This window comes from Artemia sp. Qi Xiang Cuo, chromosome 18, assembly GCF_049724085.1.
Source record: "Artemia sp. Qi Xiang Cuo chromosome 18, ASM4972408v1, whole genome shotgun sequence".
NCBI classification, from domain to species: Eukaryota; Metazoa; Arthropoda; class Branchiopoda; order Anostraca; family Artemiidae; genus Artemia; species Artemia sp. Qi Xiang Cuo.
The window spans coordinates 27,195,651-27,212,437 of record NC_142811.1 but is presented as its reverse complement, the minus strand read 5'-3'; the positions used below and the strand labels follow the sequence as shown (position 1 = coordinate 27,212,437).

Below are 16,787 nucleotides of genomic sequence, written 5' to 3'. Positions count from 1 at the left end.
AGAAGGCAAAGACACCTTTTTGCATGTCCTTATGCTCAGTTGAGAGGTTTTTTGAAACCATTTTGACACCGACTTTTAATTCCGGGCGCATAAAATGTTTTTTTATCAGCGAAAAAATTGAGCTTAGGATAAAGAATGCTGACCATAGGCCTGTTTTAACTTTTCAAACGTCACACTTGCTGATTTTTCTAGCTTAACACAAAATTTAATGGGACAACGTTGCTCAAAAATTCAGATTTTCCATTTTGTATGACGTACAACGAAAACAAAACTTCATTAATAGCAGTCGCAAAACGTAGTTAACAGACAGAGTAGAAACTCTAACCGAGCTATGGAAGTTTCTGACATGCGCATGCTCATTCAAGAACAACAGCAACAGCCTACACTTGCAGTATCGCCAGTCTCATTACTTTTATGCAACACCTCGTATGTAACGTTAGCTATGTAACTCGAAACGTGTGACATCTTTGTTTCTTTTTAAATACGTTAAAGTGAATAATGTACAGTTCATAGTCAAAATAATAAAAGCTCAATTTTTAGTCATTTTCAACGCATTGGCTATTCAGTTTTCGGCAAGCCATAAACTATTTCGAATACGGACTTTTAACCCTTGCAGATATGGAAAGAATTTCTGAACGTGTAAAGGTTTGTTTATGTCAGATTGTTGTTTGAAGGCCTGCACAAGCTTGTATTCGTATCGCTAACATTGCGGTTTGCTTCACATTATTATCTGCTATTAAGCTGTCCTAATTCTAATAAGAGAAATTAAAACTTATTTGAAACTATTTCACCTATTTAGCCGGTTTCTTCTTCTTGGCTCTCTTCTCTATTAAGAGGAGCGCTTTTTTGGCGCGTTCTCTTCAAGATAAAGGACGAGAGTTTGAAAGAGAGAGGGACAGCCAAAGGTTTGGGAGCGAGGAGATGTAGACCCCCTCCAACCCTTGAAGTTTCTAAAACCATTGAAAAATACGTGTTTTTTGATAATTTAAGGGCTGAAATCTCCGTTTCATCGTCAGGCTTCGACGCTTTTCATCTCTCTTTTCTTTAAAGCATTATGATGCTCTAAAGAAGGATTGTCCTTGTATAACGATGGAGAAATGTAAAATAAGATGAGGTTAGAGAGGCGAACAAAGTTACGGATTAGATATTTTGTCTTATTTTGACAGTTTTTTCAATCTTCTCAAGTGAGGAACGAAGATAGATAATTTTGAAAGTACTTTATTGTAATGTAGTAATCAATGTCGTGATCACTGGAGATGTGATCTTTAGGTGATTGTGTCTCATCTTAAGACGATTTTTCACACAACTGTGAAACTGTGTGTTTTATGAGTAACTAAAAGTAGTTTAGTTATAGATCCTTCCAACCCCAAAACGTTTTTACCGATGTCTGTGTTTCCCTATTTCTTTACAATATTCCTACTTTAATCGCCTGAAAGTACCACAGGAGCTTTAAAAAGGTATAAAAATAATTTTATAGTTATTTATAATTTAAGTTATGAGCCATGACACAATAATTAGTCAATATCATATAGTTAGTCAATAATTTCAAATAATTTTAACCAAAGTAAAGGTAAACATTTTCTATTTTAATATAAATTGATGTTCCTAAGATGTTCCTTTTAGAGGAACATCTTTTTTAAAAGTAGTATATTCATATTGCAGAGCCTTAAGATGGTACTATACGAAATTTTTAGTTTGAGCCCTCATCCTTCGCTCTCAAATTAAAAAATATCCGACATGGATTTTATCTCTTTAGAGATTTCAGAACAAATGAAAAACCTTCGAATTTTTGCAAGCCTCCTGTTTTTGTTGAAGTTGTCGGTTTTTATTGTTTTCGTTTTTAGTGTCACTAATGCTGAGTGGTAATTCTTATTACTTTTCATGATATTTTTTGGAGCTTTTATCTTTATTTAGTTTTATGCAAAAAAAAAAAAAAAAAAAAAAAAAAAAAAAAAAAAAAAAAAAAACGGAAGCTCGAAAGCTGTACTTACATGATTGGCGGGTGTCCGCAATCCCCAGCTAATCACTAAATTTTAGTTCTGAAAACAGTAACGTGACATTATATGACGGGTAACTTAAGCCTGCTGGCCAGCGAGTTTTTCTCATTATAGTGATTGCATATAGTCAAAAAGTCTCATCAAAAGGTGACAAATTTTATGCGTAGTTTTGGTAAGTCTATTCTGAGTTTGGATCACGACGGGTGGCGGTATCGAATTAAAACTTTCAGGATTTGTTTAGGGGGGGGGGGCAGAAGAGAGCTTTGAATTTTCTGTTTGAGGAAAGGGGCAAAATGTTTTTAATCAGTTATCGCAAAAAAGTATGCGATACGGTTCTCTTTTCTTTTTAAAGCCCGTTGTCCGATATGCTCCATGGCTAGTTAGCTGTGTAGTTTTGTATACTAATTTTTGATTGTTTTAGCTTTACTGGAATGGGATGCCATAGAATTTAAAATGGCGCAAAACATGCTCTTTTTCAATAGTGTTTTGATTTTCAGAAAATAATGTTTGGCACTTATTTTAGAGGAAAGCACATCGCCAAATAAATTAAAAGTACCCAACTATTGCCAACATTAGTATTGATAATTCCACGACAATTTAATTTATTTCTGTATTCACAAATTACTATAAATACCTTTCTAGGCATTCTCAGCATTTACTGCAGTGAGCTTGGGTCAAACAAGGGCAACTATTGCTTACGTGCAGGTTTCATTAGACACATTGGCCACCATTAAAGTTAGCCTTAGTAGGATGAAGGTAGTATTTCGTATATGCTAAATCAATAAAATTTGGCTTTTGCTGGTGGCAGTGTTGAGCTAGAAAACGTAGAAAATGAGCCCTTACCAAAGCTTAGGCAAAAATTTAGGCACTAAAGCAGGAGCGATATCCAGCCCATTTTACTCAATTAGTCTTCTTCTGAATGGACGTTTCTGCACACATACCAAGAGGCCAATTAACTATTAAAATGAAACACTACAGGTGCTTTCGGTTGTCGTACGGGAGCAAATCACGTTCTATTTCCATTTTAAAATTGAATGTTAGTGATCGATTAAGAAAGCTTTGACGGGCTGTGGATGTAGATAGTTTCACATGACGGATGTCTGCCTGCGCAGTAAAGTGTTTGAGGTGACAAAATCAATCTTGCAAAAAACTAATATTGCAGAAGGTGTTATTTTTCACTCAGTTTTTTGGACTGAAAATTCCTGTTCCAAGAAAAATCGAAAGAATCACACATTAAACATGACTTAAGATATTACCTTGCCTTGAAAGTAAGTGATGGTCGGCATATGCCAAGCCTAGACGTGTGTCACCAAGATAGCATGAGTATATATTTGCAAGGAGTTGAAGTTCGATCCGGACCTGGACAAGGCCTGTAAGTGCGCACATCCCCCAGGTTTGGGCGTAATTGAGGTAGCATATATATGTTACACTGTTATGGTAGAATTAGTAACTTGATCAAATCCCTGTGATCTTGAATGAAATCTTCGTTTATTCATAAGTCTGCAACATACACATGTCCATTGTCCAAGGTAAGATTTTAATGCCAATTCGATTGGTAAGGTTGATTTGTCTATATTCTTTGAGTTGTCACATTGTCTATTACTTCAATTAAACCAAGCTGAAAAACAGGATAACTTGTGTCTTTCTTAAAATCGATGATTTCCATACGCATGCCAATAGTTTTCTTTTTTACATTTTGCTTGTTTTCTGGTTCTTTCAGCACATCTTACCTTTACCATTATTACATATGGGGGAAAACCATCAAAGCTCATATTTGATCTTTTTTAAAATTTAGATTTATCTTTCAGTACATCTTACCTTTACCATTATTACGCAGAGGGAATTTATCAGGTGTTCTCGTATAAACGTTAACTAACGGGGTAAAATGTTAATATGGATTGGTATTCCGGAAAATTACTGATTCAATCATATTTGTTTTTTTTTTAATACGTTTTTATTAAAAGATTCCCTGAAATCTTCAACTATGTCTGTTAATTTTTCTTTAAAAAGGTAATAACCCAAGAAAAAAAGAATGAGGTTGAAAACGTAATATCTATTGTTGGAGATTCATTTTATAATGATATCTGACATCAACCTCTGGGAGGGTGGGGGTAGGGGAGCCGAAACTTCAAAATCAAAACTACGCCTATTAATAAAAACACCCTACGCTCCTGCAATAAAATGAGAAGAAGAAGAAACAATTCTTTCAGGCATACACAGCATTTGCTGCAATGACCCAGGGTCAGACAAGGGCTGCTATTGCATACTTGCAGAGATCACTAGATGCATTGGCCATAACTAAAGTTTGCCATAATAGGATTAAGGTAGTATGTCGTCTCTTTAAACAAATGAGGTTTGCTTTTGCTTTGTGAGTGTTGAACGAGGATAGGGTGGATGAACAAAGATTAAAGTAGTTTGGGAAAATCATGTTTTAATTCTGGCAGATGTTCAAGTTCTTCTGAATGTGGTTAAATTTTGAACTTTTTTGTAACATTTTGTCTTTTAAGAGAGAAAAGAGAAGGATTTCCGGTTTATGACCCCCCCCTGTACTCACCTTATGCGTCCTGTTAGCTTCCGCAGAGTTGTAAGACAGGATGTTAAAAATTTGCTTTTGTGAATCAAATCTGACTCTGACTTTGCCGATCGCACTCTTAATTGAATAGTGATATCAAGTTTGCTTGCTTCTATGACTATTTTTAACAGCTCGTCGCAGTAAAATCTTCTTGAGGCTAATACAACTGCACATGTTCCTCCTCCATCCCATTATGCTCAAAATTTCTCTCCTTACTTCCCCCAACCCCCTGTGAAGTTGCCACTTTCTTTAAACTTTTTCATATGATCTGTTATTGTCCCATTCGAGGAAGTCCTTCCAATTTAGTCCCTTTCTTTCATCAAAGCCATACCCAGTATGCCTTTTGATTTCTTTTAAAGCAACATTTAGTTTTAAAGCATAATGTACCAATTGGATAATTGTGGGGATTTGACATGCCTAATATCCCCAAAGACATAGTTGCTGGGCCGTTCTACTATACTGAACAAAATGGCTGTCTCAAAATTTTAACTGGATGCGTTTGGAACATGAATGGGCTTGAGAGAAGGGCTGCTTGTCCTCCATTCTCTTGTGAAAAGGGCACCAGAACTTTAAATTTTGAATTGAATTAGCTCCTTAAAAAGTTTCAATGATATTTCTAGCTATCATAGAGTGGTGCTGCCTATGATATTGTTTATATGCCCTTTTGAAAACCTGCATGTATACAGTTTTATCTTTTAATTGAAACTCCTAAACGTTCCCTAACAGTTTTATCTTTATGCCTTTAGCGTCATTAATTAATTTAACTGTAATGATAGTATTAAAAGTATACATATACTGCCTTCTGGCTAGTGCAAAATCCCCCACAACTTACCCTTAAAGGGCTAACTTAATAATATAAGTTGCTCTTTAGATATTGCTTTGTTACCGTTCTGAAAGTTCACATGCTTATAGTTTGTTTGATTTAGCTCAACATCAGCTTAAATATTCCTAAAAAAGCTTCACCTTAATACCTTTGGCTTGGGAGTAAAAATAATTGTAGCACCATTAGTATCAGATTGCGCGTAGCACCCTTGGATTATTCAGCATCCCCTTCAACACACGCTAAAAGTTTCAGATTAATGAATATCATAATCTATTCTTGAAGCATTTCTGATGCCTCCGCTTGACAACCTGTTTGGGCATAGTAGTAGTAAGAGAGATGCTGATTTCACGGCTGCATGGCTTACCAGTGCTGATTTCACGCCTACATGGCTTACCAGTGCTGATTTCACGGAAACATGGCTTACCAGTGCAGTTTCACGGATACATGGCTTACCAGGGGCAGTCACCTATTACTACGAACGGTACATGCCTTACCAGACGGGTTTCTGAGATAACACCCATTTTTTTTGTAAGAGAGGTTCTGATTTCACGCCTACATGGCTTACCAGTGCTGATTTCACGGATACATGGCTTACCAGTGGAGTTTCACGGATACATGGCTTACCATGGGGCAGTCACCTATTACTACGAACGGTACATGACTAGAAATGCTTCAGGAGAAATAGACTATTGCTTCTTTCTGAACTAATCAATATTCCTTGACAAATATTTTTTTTATTTTTACTGTATTGCTATTATTCAAAACATTGCATTGTCTATGCCACATCAAACTAGCGAATAAATATCGTGGCTTTTTAGGTGTTCAATTTTTTTTTCAGTGTAATTAATAACATAAAAAAATGATAAAATTTAGATTTGGCTAAGCTCTATTTTGACTACTTTATATGAAGTGAGGGGGGTGGGGGCAACTATGCAGTTAAAATAAAGCTAGGACGGGGGAAATTAAGCTTTGAGGGAGGTGTAAAAATGCTACTTATTTAATACCCCGGTAAACATTTGACTTGAAATGCTTCAGGAGAAATAGACTATTGCTTCTTTCTAAACTGTCTGGGGAGTGGGTGGGGGCAAGTATTTAGTGAAAATAATGCCAAAAAGGGGGAAATTAAGTTTTGAGGGGTGTAAAAAATGGTACTTATTTAATATCCCGGTAAACATACGACTAAAAATGCTTCAGGAGAAATAGACTATTGCTTCTTTCTGAACTAATCGCAATTCCTTGACAAATATTTTTTTATTTTTACTTTATTGCTATTTGTCTTCACGATTACATGAATATATAGTGTATTTTCATGACTACAAGCCTGAGGCATGAATATACAGTCTGTTTTGACGATTACATTGCAAAAAGTAAGCAATCCTCTTATATTATATACCTATAGAGTGAACAAACACGTTTTGAGAGTATAATTGAGATTGTATGACACAGCCTGATGGGTTTTTGAAGAACTTTCATCATAACATGTTTTTTTTTGTTTTTTTTTGGCAATTGACATTTTTTCTGATAACAAGTACCATTCATTGCGATCGTAGCTCTATGTTGGCTCGTTTTATATACTTCAGCTTGTCTATTTATTTGTGTTAAATAAAAATCTGGAATCTGGAAAAATGAAAAAATAAGTATTTAAACAAAATGTACGATGCTGCTATTTAAAGAATAGTAGGCTACACTCAGAATTGTTTGATTGACATATGCTGTTAAATCACTTTACGTAAAAAGCTAACTATATTTGCAAAAAGGGATAATGGATTCGTGAATTGGACTGTACGAACGATCTTATTTGAATAATAGTGAAAAAACAGAGCTAGCTTATGTTGGAGTTGCACGGGGGTTGAGTTGCATGAGGGTTCAGTTAAAGAGGGCTCACTTGCACAAGGGTTCAGATGCATGGGGGTTCAGTTGCTTGGGGTTCTCTTACACGGGGATTCAGTTACAATGGAACAAACACAAAAACAATGGGGCACACACTAAAGCCAAATTAGGCCAGTGGCCTATGAGAAATCGTAAAATACCCGAGACAATGAACAAGTCCCAATATGGCAAGTATTTAGTTAATATAATGCTTGGAAGAGAAATTAAGTTTTGAGGGGGGTGTAAAAATGGTACTTATTTAATATCCTGGTAAACATACGACTAGAAATGCTTCAGGAGAAATAGACTATTGCTTCTTTCTGAACTAATCAATATTCCTTGACAAATATTTTTTTATTTTTACTGTATTGCTATTATTCAAAACATTGCATTGTATATCACACACCAAACAAGAAAATATTTATTGGTGCTTTTTAGGTTTTAAATTTTTTTTTCAGTGTAATTAATTAAATAAAAAATGATGAATTTTAGAATTGGCAAATCTTTCTTTTGTCTACTTTATATGAAGTGAGGGGGTGGGGGCACGTATTCAGTTAAAATAAAGCTAGGAAGGGGGAAATTAAGTTTTGAAAGAGGTGTAAAAATGCTAATTATTTAATACCCCGGTAAAATTTTTACTTGTATTGCTTCAGGAGAAATAGACTATTTCTTCTTTCTGAACTGTCGGGGGAGTGGGTGGGGGCAAGTATTTAGTGAAAATAATGCTAAAAAGGGGGAAAATAGAAGCTGTTTCCAAAAGATTTAGGATTCATTAACATTTTTCAACTTTATTTATTTTTTCTTTTTGTACATATCTTAAAATGTCAAAATATGCTTATGGTTCTAGCAATTGTGCTCTATGATTGGTCAGAGACACGATGTGGCTTTCCCACTGGAGGTTTTATGACTCCTCCCCACAATGAATTCAGATGGTTTTAGGACTCATCTCACTACCCATAACTCCATTCAACCTTGAGCGAATGTATAAAAGTTTGATGAAGTATTTCTCTACTTAACAACTACATTAATAGCCTCCAAGATGATAGGACTGTATGACACAGAATTTATCGGATTAAAAAAATCATCTTGTGGTGTTATATTTGAATGTGCTTTTTTATTATTGTCTATGGATCTCGAAGAAATTGACTGTTATCATTGGATAGTGAACATTTTTAGGGTTTTTTTAAGGTTAATTTAGACGAGGTTACGTGCGCGCACGTAACCTCGTCTAAATTAACCTTAAAAAATGAAATAAAGCTATGTCGACTTTGCATGTCTCTCTCACTATGTATGCGCCGTCGCGGTGTGTAACCAATCACCAATAAAGTTAACGTATATTGATCAACCTCCGCTGTCTCTGATTGGTCCCTAAAAAAAATGGGTGTTGTCTAAAAAACCAGTCTGGTTGAAAACGTGGAGTTTTCGTACTGCTCACTTTTATGGAATGTGTAGGAACCAGTGGGGAATCCCCGCTCGTTTGGAAAGGTACCAAGGAAAGGCAATCAAATAGCATGTAGTTTCAAAACGTGTTTAATCACGTTTCTTGAATGAAGCATCTGTACTATATATTCAAGAGATGAAATCAATAAAGAGCTTGTTACTTACTTACAAATATTTTCATAATTTCTTGAATGAAATTTCCGTATTGTGTATCCAAGAGAAAGAAATTGTTACTTACTGAGAATGTTTTCATAATTTCTTGAATTAAATTTCTACATCGTGTAGATAAGTGAAAATTGTTTGTGATAAAGAGAAAAAAAAAGTTACTTACTTACGATTTTGTCATAATTTATCGAACGAAGTCTCTGTACTGTATATCCAAGAGGTGAAATCAATAAAGAGTTTGTTACTTACTTATAAATATTTTCATAATTTCTTGAATGAAATTTCCGTATTGTGTATCCAAGAGTTGACTTCAAGAAAGAAATTGTTACTTACTGAGAATTTTTTCATAATTTTTTTGAATTAAATTTCTACATCGTATATCTAAGTCGTGAAAACAATTAAGAGTTTGTTACTTACTTTGAATTTTGTCGTAATTTCTTGAACGAAATGTCTTTTTGTTTATCCAGCAGGTGAATTCAAGAAAGAATTTGCTACTTACTTACAATTTTTTTATAATTTCTTTAATGAAATTTCTGTACTGTGTATCCAAGAGGTGACTTCAAGAAAGAATTTGTTACTTACTTACAATTTTTTCATAGTTTCTTAAATGAAGTTTCTGCATTGTCTATCCAAGAGGTGACTTCAGGAAAGAGTTTGTTACTTGCTTACAATTTTTCATAATTTCTTAAATGAAATTTCCGTATTGTGTATCCAAGAGTTGACTTCAAGAAAGAAATTGTTACTTACTGAGAATTTTTTCATAATTTCTTGAATTAAATTTCTACATCGTGTATCTAAGTCGTGAAAACAATAATGAGTTTGTTACTTACTTGGAATTTTGTCATAGTTTCATGAACGAAATGTCTTTTTTGTTTATCCAGCAGGTGAATTCAAGAAAGAATTTGCTACTTACTTACGATTTTTTCATAATTTCTTTAATGAAATTTCTGCATTGTGTATCCGCGAGGTGACTTCATGAAAGAGTTTGTTACTTGCTTACAATTTTTTCATAATTTCTTAAATGAAATTTCTGCATTGTGTATCCATGAGGTAACTTCAAGAAAGAGTTTGTTACTTACTTAGAATTTTGTCATAATTTCTTGAATGAACTGCCCTTTTTATTTACCCAGGAGGCGAATTCAAGAAGGAATTTGCCACTTACTTACAATTTTTGATAATTTCTTAAATTAAATTTCTTTATTGTGTATCCAGGATGTAACTTCAAGAAAGAGTGTGGTACTTACTAAGAAATTTTTCATAATTTCGTTAATGAAATGTCTTTTTTAATTTATACAGGAGGTTAATTCAATAAACAATTTGATACTTACTTACAATTTTTGATAATTTCTTAAATGAAATTTCTGCATTGTGTGTACAAGAGGTGACCTCAAGAATGAGTGTGTTACCTATTAACAATTCCTTCATAATTTCTTGAATGAAATTTCAGTATTGTGTATCCAATAGGTGAAAACAATAAAGACTTTATTACTTACTTGCGATTTTATTATGATTTCTTGAATTAAATATCTGTATTGTGTCCAGGAAGCGAATTCAAGAAAGCTATTGTTACTTACTTACAATTTCTTCATAATTTAATGAAATAATTAAAACTATTCTATAGAATAAAGACGGGTTAAGCTTAAAGATATTTATTGCTTAAACGTATTAACATATTTTTGAACGAATTTGTTACTTACTTACAATTTTTGATAATTTCTTAAATGAAATTTCTGCATTGTGTATCCATGAGGTAACTTCAAGAGTTTTTTGCTTACTTAGAATTTCGTCTTAATTTCTTGAATGCAATGTCTTTTTTTATTTATCCAGGAGGCGAATTCAAGAAAGAATTTGCTACTTAGTTACAATTTTTGATAATTTCTTAAATGAAATTTCTGCATTGTGTATACAAGAGGTGACCTCAAGAACGAGTGTGTTACCTATTTACAATTCCTTCATAATTTCTTGAATGAAATTTCAGTATTGTGTATCCAATAGGTGAAAACAATAAAGAGTTTATTACTTACTTGTGATTTTATTATGATTTCTTGAATTAAATATCTGTATTGTGTCCAGGAAGCGAATTCAAGAAAGCTATTGTTACTTACTTACAATTTCTTCATAATTTAATGAAATGAATAAAACTATTTTAAGGAATAAAAACGGGTTAAGCTTAAAGATATTTATTGCTTAAACGTATTAACATATTTTTGAAAGAATTTGCTACTTACTTACAATTTTTGATAATTTCTTAAATGAAATTTCTGCATTGTGTATCCAGGAGGTAACTTCAAGAAAGAGTTTGTTGCTTACTTAGAATTTCGTCATAATTTCTTGATTGAAATGTCTTTTTTTATTTATCCAGGAGGCGAATTCATGAAATAATTTGCTACTTACTTACAATTTTTGATAAATTCTTAAATGAAATTTCTGCATTGTGTATACAATAGGTGACTTCAAGAATGAGTGTGTTACCTATTTACAATTCCTTCATAATTTCTTGAATGAAATTTAAGTATTGTGTATGCAATAGGTGAAAACAATGAAGACTTTATTACTTACTTGCGATTTTATTATGATTTCTTGAATTAAATATCTGTATTGTGTCCAGGAAGTGAATTCAAGAAAGCTATTGTTACTTACTTACAATTTCTTCATAATTTAATGAAATTAATAAAACTATTCTAAAGAATAAAGACGGGTTAAGATTAAAGATATTTATTGCTTAAACGTATTAACATATTTTTTTTGAGAAAAAAAAAACAACACCACATATTTACATAAAAATAGTACTTAGAGTTCACACTTAAACATCCAGAAACGATGATCCCATGATATAGAATAGTTTTTTTTTACCATGTCTTACGGATTTATAACGATCAGGTAAGTCCTTAGGTATCCACTGCGCGAACAACCTAACCTCGTCTTCAGGACGGTGATAAGCCCCTTCAAATTTAGGACACTTAAACTCTTCTAGATTGAAAAGTGGAATCCTATGGTCACACTTTTAAATTAAAAATTTATATGTAGGTACATTACCCTTTACGTAGAGTTCTTCAACCCCGAAAAAGCTGCAAATTTCATTGACTTCCTCCTGAAAATTTCTCAGTTCCTGACCACTATTATTAAGTAGTGTAATCACTCTATCATAGAATCCCAGTCTGTTTATATAACGTAATGTAGTACTCCACAAGCTTTTTTATCATACTCAAACAAATTATAGTTAACTATCCAATGATAACAGTCAATTTCTTCGGGATCCATAAACAATAATAAAAAAGCACATTCAAATATAACACCACAAGATGATTTTTTCAATCTGATAAATTCTGTGTCATAAAGTCCTATCATCTTGGAGGCTATTAATGTAGTTGTTAAGTAGAGAAATACTTCATAAAACTTTTATACCTTCGCTCAAGGTTGACTGGAGTTATGGCTAGTGAGATGAGTCCTAAAACCATCTGAATTCATTGTGGGGAGGAGTCATAAAACCTCCAGTGGGAAAGCCAAATCGTGTCTCTGACCAATCATAGAGCATAATTGTTAGAACCATAAGCATATTTTGACATTTTAAGATATGTACAAAAAGAAAAAAATAAATAAAGTTGAAAAATGTTAATGAATCCTAAATCTTTTGGAAACAGCTTCTATTTCCCCCCTTTTTAGCATTATTTTCACTAACTACCTGCCCCCTCCCACTCCCCAGACCGTTCAGAAAAAAGCAATAATCTAATTCTCCTGAAGCATTTCAAGTCAAATATTTACCGGGGTATTAAATAAGTATCATTTTTACACCTCCGTCAAAACTTAATTTCCCCCTTCCTAGCTTTATTTTAACTGAATACTTGCCCCCACCCCCCTCACTTCATATAAAGTAGTCAAAATAGAGCTTAGCCAAATCTAAATTTCATCATTTTTTATGCTATTAATTACACTGAAAAAAAATTGAACACCTAAAAAGCCACGATAATTATTCGCTAGTTTGATGTGGCGTAGACAATGCAATGTTTTGAGTAATAGCAATACAGTAAAAATAAAAAAATATTTGTCAAGGAATATTGATTAGTTCAGAAAGAAGCAATAGTCTATTTCTCCTGAAGCATTTCTAGTCGTTTGTTTACCGGGATATTAAATAAGTACCATTTTTACACCCCCCTCAAAACTTAATTTCTCTTCCAAGCATTATATTAGCTAAATACTTGCCATATTGGGACTTGTTCATTGTCTCGGGTATTCTACGATTTCTCATAGGCCACTGGCCTAATTTGGCTTTAGTGTGTGCCCCATTGTTTTTGTGTGGGTTCCATTGTAACTGAATCCCCGTGTAACAGAACCCCAAGCAACTGAACCCCCAAGCATCTGAACCCTTGTGCAAGTGAGCCCTCTTTAACTGAACCCTCATGCAACTCAACCCCCGTGCCACTCCAACCTAAGCTAGCTCTGTTTTTTCACTGTTATTCAAATAAGATCGTTCGTACAGTCCAATTCACGAATCCCTTATCCCTTTTTGCAAATTTAGTTAGCTTTCTACGTATATTGATTTAACAGAATATGTCAATCAAACAGTTCTGATTGTAGCCTACTATTCTTTAATTAGCAGCATCGTACATTTTGTTTAAATACTTATTTTTTCATTTTCCAGATTCAGTATTTTTATTCATTAAAAATGAATAGACAAGCTTAAGTATATAAAATGAGCCAACATAGACCTACGATCGTCTTGAACGCTACTTGTTATCAGAAAAAAAATGTCAATTGCCAAAAAAAACAAAAAAAAAAACATATTATTATTAAATTGCCTCAAAAACCCATCTGATTGCGTCATATAATCTCAATTATACTCTCAAAACGTGTTTGTTCACTCTATAGGTATATAATATAAAAGGATTGCTCACTTTTTGCAATGTAATCGTCAAACCAGACTGTATATTCATGCCTCAGGCTTGTAGTCGTGAAAATACACTGTATATTCATGTAATCGTGAAGACTAATAGCAATAAAGTAAAAATAAAAAAATATTTGTCAAGGAATTGCGATTAGTTCAGAACGAAGCAATAGTCTATTTCTCCTGAAGCATTTCTAGTCGTATGTTTACCGGGATATTAAATAAGTACCATTTTTACACCCCCCTCAAAATTTACTTTCCCCCTTTTTAGCATTATTTTCACTAAATACTTGCCCCCACCCACTCCCCAGAAAGTTCACAAAGAAGCAATAGTCTATTTCTCCTGAAGTATTTCAAGTCAAATGTTTACCGGGGTATTAAATAAGTAGCATTTTTACACCTCCCTCAAAACTTAATTTCCCCCTTCCTAGTTTTATTCTAACTGAATACTTGCCCCACCCCCCTCACTTCATATAAAGTAGTCAAAATAGAGCTTAGCCAAATCTAAATTTCATCATTTTTTTATGTTATTAATTACACTTAAAAAATAATTTTGAACCTAAAAAGCCACGATAATTATTAACTAGTTTGATGTGGCATAGATAATGCAATGTTTTGAATAATAACAATACAGTAAAAATAAAGAGAACATTAGTCAAGGAATATTGATTAGTTCAGAAAGAAGCAATAGTCTATTTCTCCTGAAGCATTTCAAGTCATGTACCGTTCGTAGTAATAGGTGACTGCCCCTGGTAAGCCATGTATCCGTGAAACTCCACTGGTAAGCCATGTATCCGTGAAATCAGCACTGGTAAGCCATGTAGGCGTGAAATCACCACCTCTCTTACAAAAAAAATGGGTGTTACCTCAGAAACCCGTCTGGTAAGGCATGTACCGTTCGTAGTAATAGGTGACTGCCCCTGGTAAGCCATGTATCCGTGAAACTGCACTGGTAAGCCATGTATCCGTGAAATCAGCACTGGTAAGCCATGTAGGCGTGAAATCAGCACTGGTAAGCCATGTAGGCGTGAAATCAGCACCTCTCTTACTCCTCATAGTGTGTTCCGATTTAGTTCTATACAGTTTCTATATATCCCAAATGTTCGCCTTAGTAGCCTTAATTTTAATAGCAGTAGAATTGATTGTAGTAGCCTAAGCTTTAGTGGCGGTAGTAGTAATAGAAGTAGTAATAATAGTAACAGTAGCAGTGGTATGAGTAGATGCAGTAGCATTAGGATGCACATTTTTTTCTTTTGGTTAGTTCAACATCCCTTACAACAATATATGTCCTTTTGTTAACCTGAATGCTAATATATTTCTTTAAATTTTCATCTCAGTGCTCTTAGCCCTGCAAGTAGTTGCAATAGAAGTGTTAGTAGTAGAGTACTAGTAGTAAATGTAGCAGTAAGAGTAGTATTAGCAGTAGTGTGCACATATTGCCTTTTGGCTAGATGGTTTTCCCGCGTCTTTTGATTTAGTTTAAACTTCCCCTTAATAATGTAAATGGAGTATTTTGGTAGTAGGCCTAGTAGTGGTGGTAGTTGTAGTAGTAGTGATAGCATGCAAATAATGCTTTTTTGATCATCTCCCTTGTCATTTTCTAAATTTTCCAAATTAATATACTCAGTTATTCCTGTGTTGTACCCTTTTGACAACGCGTATACACATAACGTTTTTTGATTTAGTTCAACACTCCCCTCAATAATTTCTGAAAGGCTCGCCTAAATACCCTTCGTCTTCTTGGAAAGTAAAGTTCAAACATGCATACCTTTCTCATAGACATATACTATGTGTAAACAATGAACGAATTGCCTAACTTACAGCCCTTGTCTGAGGACTGTAGGAAGGCTTACATCACCAAAGACACAATTACTGGACCTTTCAACAATGCTGAAGAAAATAGCTCTCTTAAACTTTCGACCGGATATGTTTTGGGAACGATAGACTTGAGGGGGCTGATGTCCCTCCATTCACTTTTGACTCTTAAAAAGGGCACTAGACCCTCCGATCACTCTGAATCTGATAAAGGGCACTAGAACTTCTGGTTATCAATCCAATAAGCCCCTTCCGAAGTTTATACGATCACCCTTTCTATAAAAACCTTATATGCCCCCAGGGCATAACTTACAACCCTTGCTTTGAGACCTGTGGGGGGTTGTCATCCTCAAAGACATAATTCCGGACCTTTCAACTATTTTGAACAAAATGGCTACCTCAAAATTTTGATTGGATGTGTTCGGGAAAATGGTGGGCATCGGCGGGGCTGGCTGCCCTCCAATCACTTTTGACTATTAAAAAGAGCCCTTTCAATTTCCGATCGAAATGAGATCTTTTCGAAGTTTCCACGACAACTCCTTCGACACAAAGTGCCTGGTCTAAAAAAACAAAAACAAAAAAAACAACAAAAAAACAACAAACTTTACTTAGGCAGCGCTATTGCGCTGCCTATGATTAGTGAGAAATAAGTACAAAAAATAATTTAGACCAACGAAACCAGCAAACTCCTGCGTATGGCTATATCTATATCCAAACATTAGGGTCAGGGGTTGGATTCAGTTAAACTAAAAGCTACAATGAAAATGAAATAGATAGAAATTTTCTGAATGCAATGATAGTTGCTGTTTTTCTTTTTTGGGTCAAGAATACTTCATTTATTTTTTAGCTTGGCTAAACAGAGATTTCAGAGTTTATTACAATAGCGGTTGAAGTACGAGTTTTTTAAATATTTATGTTCCTATCGTTATTTTCTTTTTTTCTGTATAACATGATTCGATATACGGCGATAACAGGCGAAATTCGATATACGGCTATTCTTTGTAATTAACACATTAGATTCATCCTAGCGCACTAAACGGTTGAGAGTCTCATCTTCAATAGAAATATCATTATACCTTCTCCTCTTGAGAATATATCTTGGGATGTTCAAATGTGGGAACAACGTTTCAAAGTAGCCTTCCCTTATGTCTCTTCCTGTGTATCCAGTTATAACTTGAAATAGCAAAACTTATCAGTGTTTTAGTTTTTTTTACGCAACGTGAT

At 34.0% G+C, this 16,787-nt stretch overlaps 1 protein-coding gene across 7 annotated transcripts in view; it reads left to right on the top strand.

The window, feature by feature from the left end:
• The window catches only part of LOC148941381 (ATP-binding cassette sub-family C member 5-like), a 255,783-nt gene that overhangs the window by 126,350 nt on the left and 112,646 nt on the right, over positions 1-16,787 (top strand). For 2 of the 7 annotated variants that reach the window (XM_089103941.1, XM_089103940.1), the window contains exons 11-12: positions 541-645; positions 4,208-4,321. The exons of 2 other annotated variants lie outside the window; for them this stretch is intronic. In XM_089103941.1, coding sequence (XP_088960067.1) covers positions 541-645; positions 4,208-4,321 — 219 coding nt within the window. Of the gene's footprint in view, positions 1-540; positions 646-2,639; positions 2,754-4,207; positions 4,322-16,787 lie in introns of all 7 variants that reach the window. 3 more of the 7 variants (XM_089103943.1, XM_089103942.1, XM_089103945.1) reach the window with 3 other exon arrangements.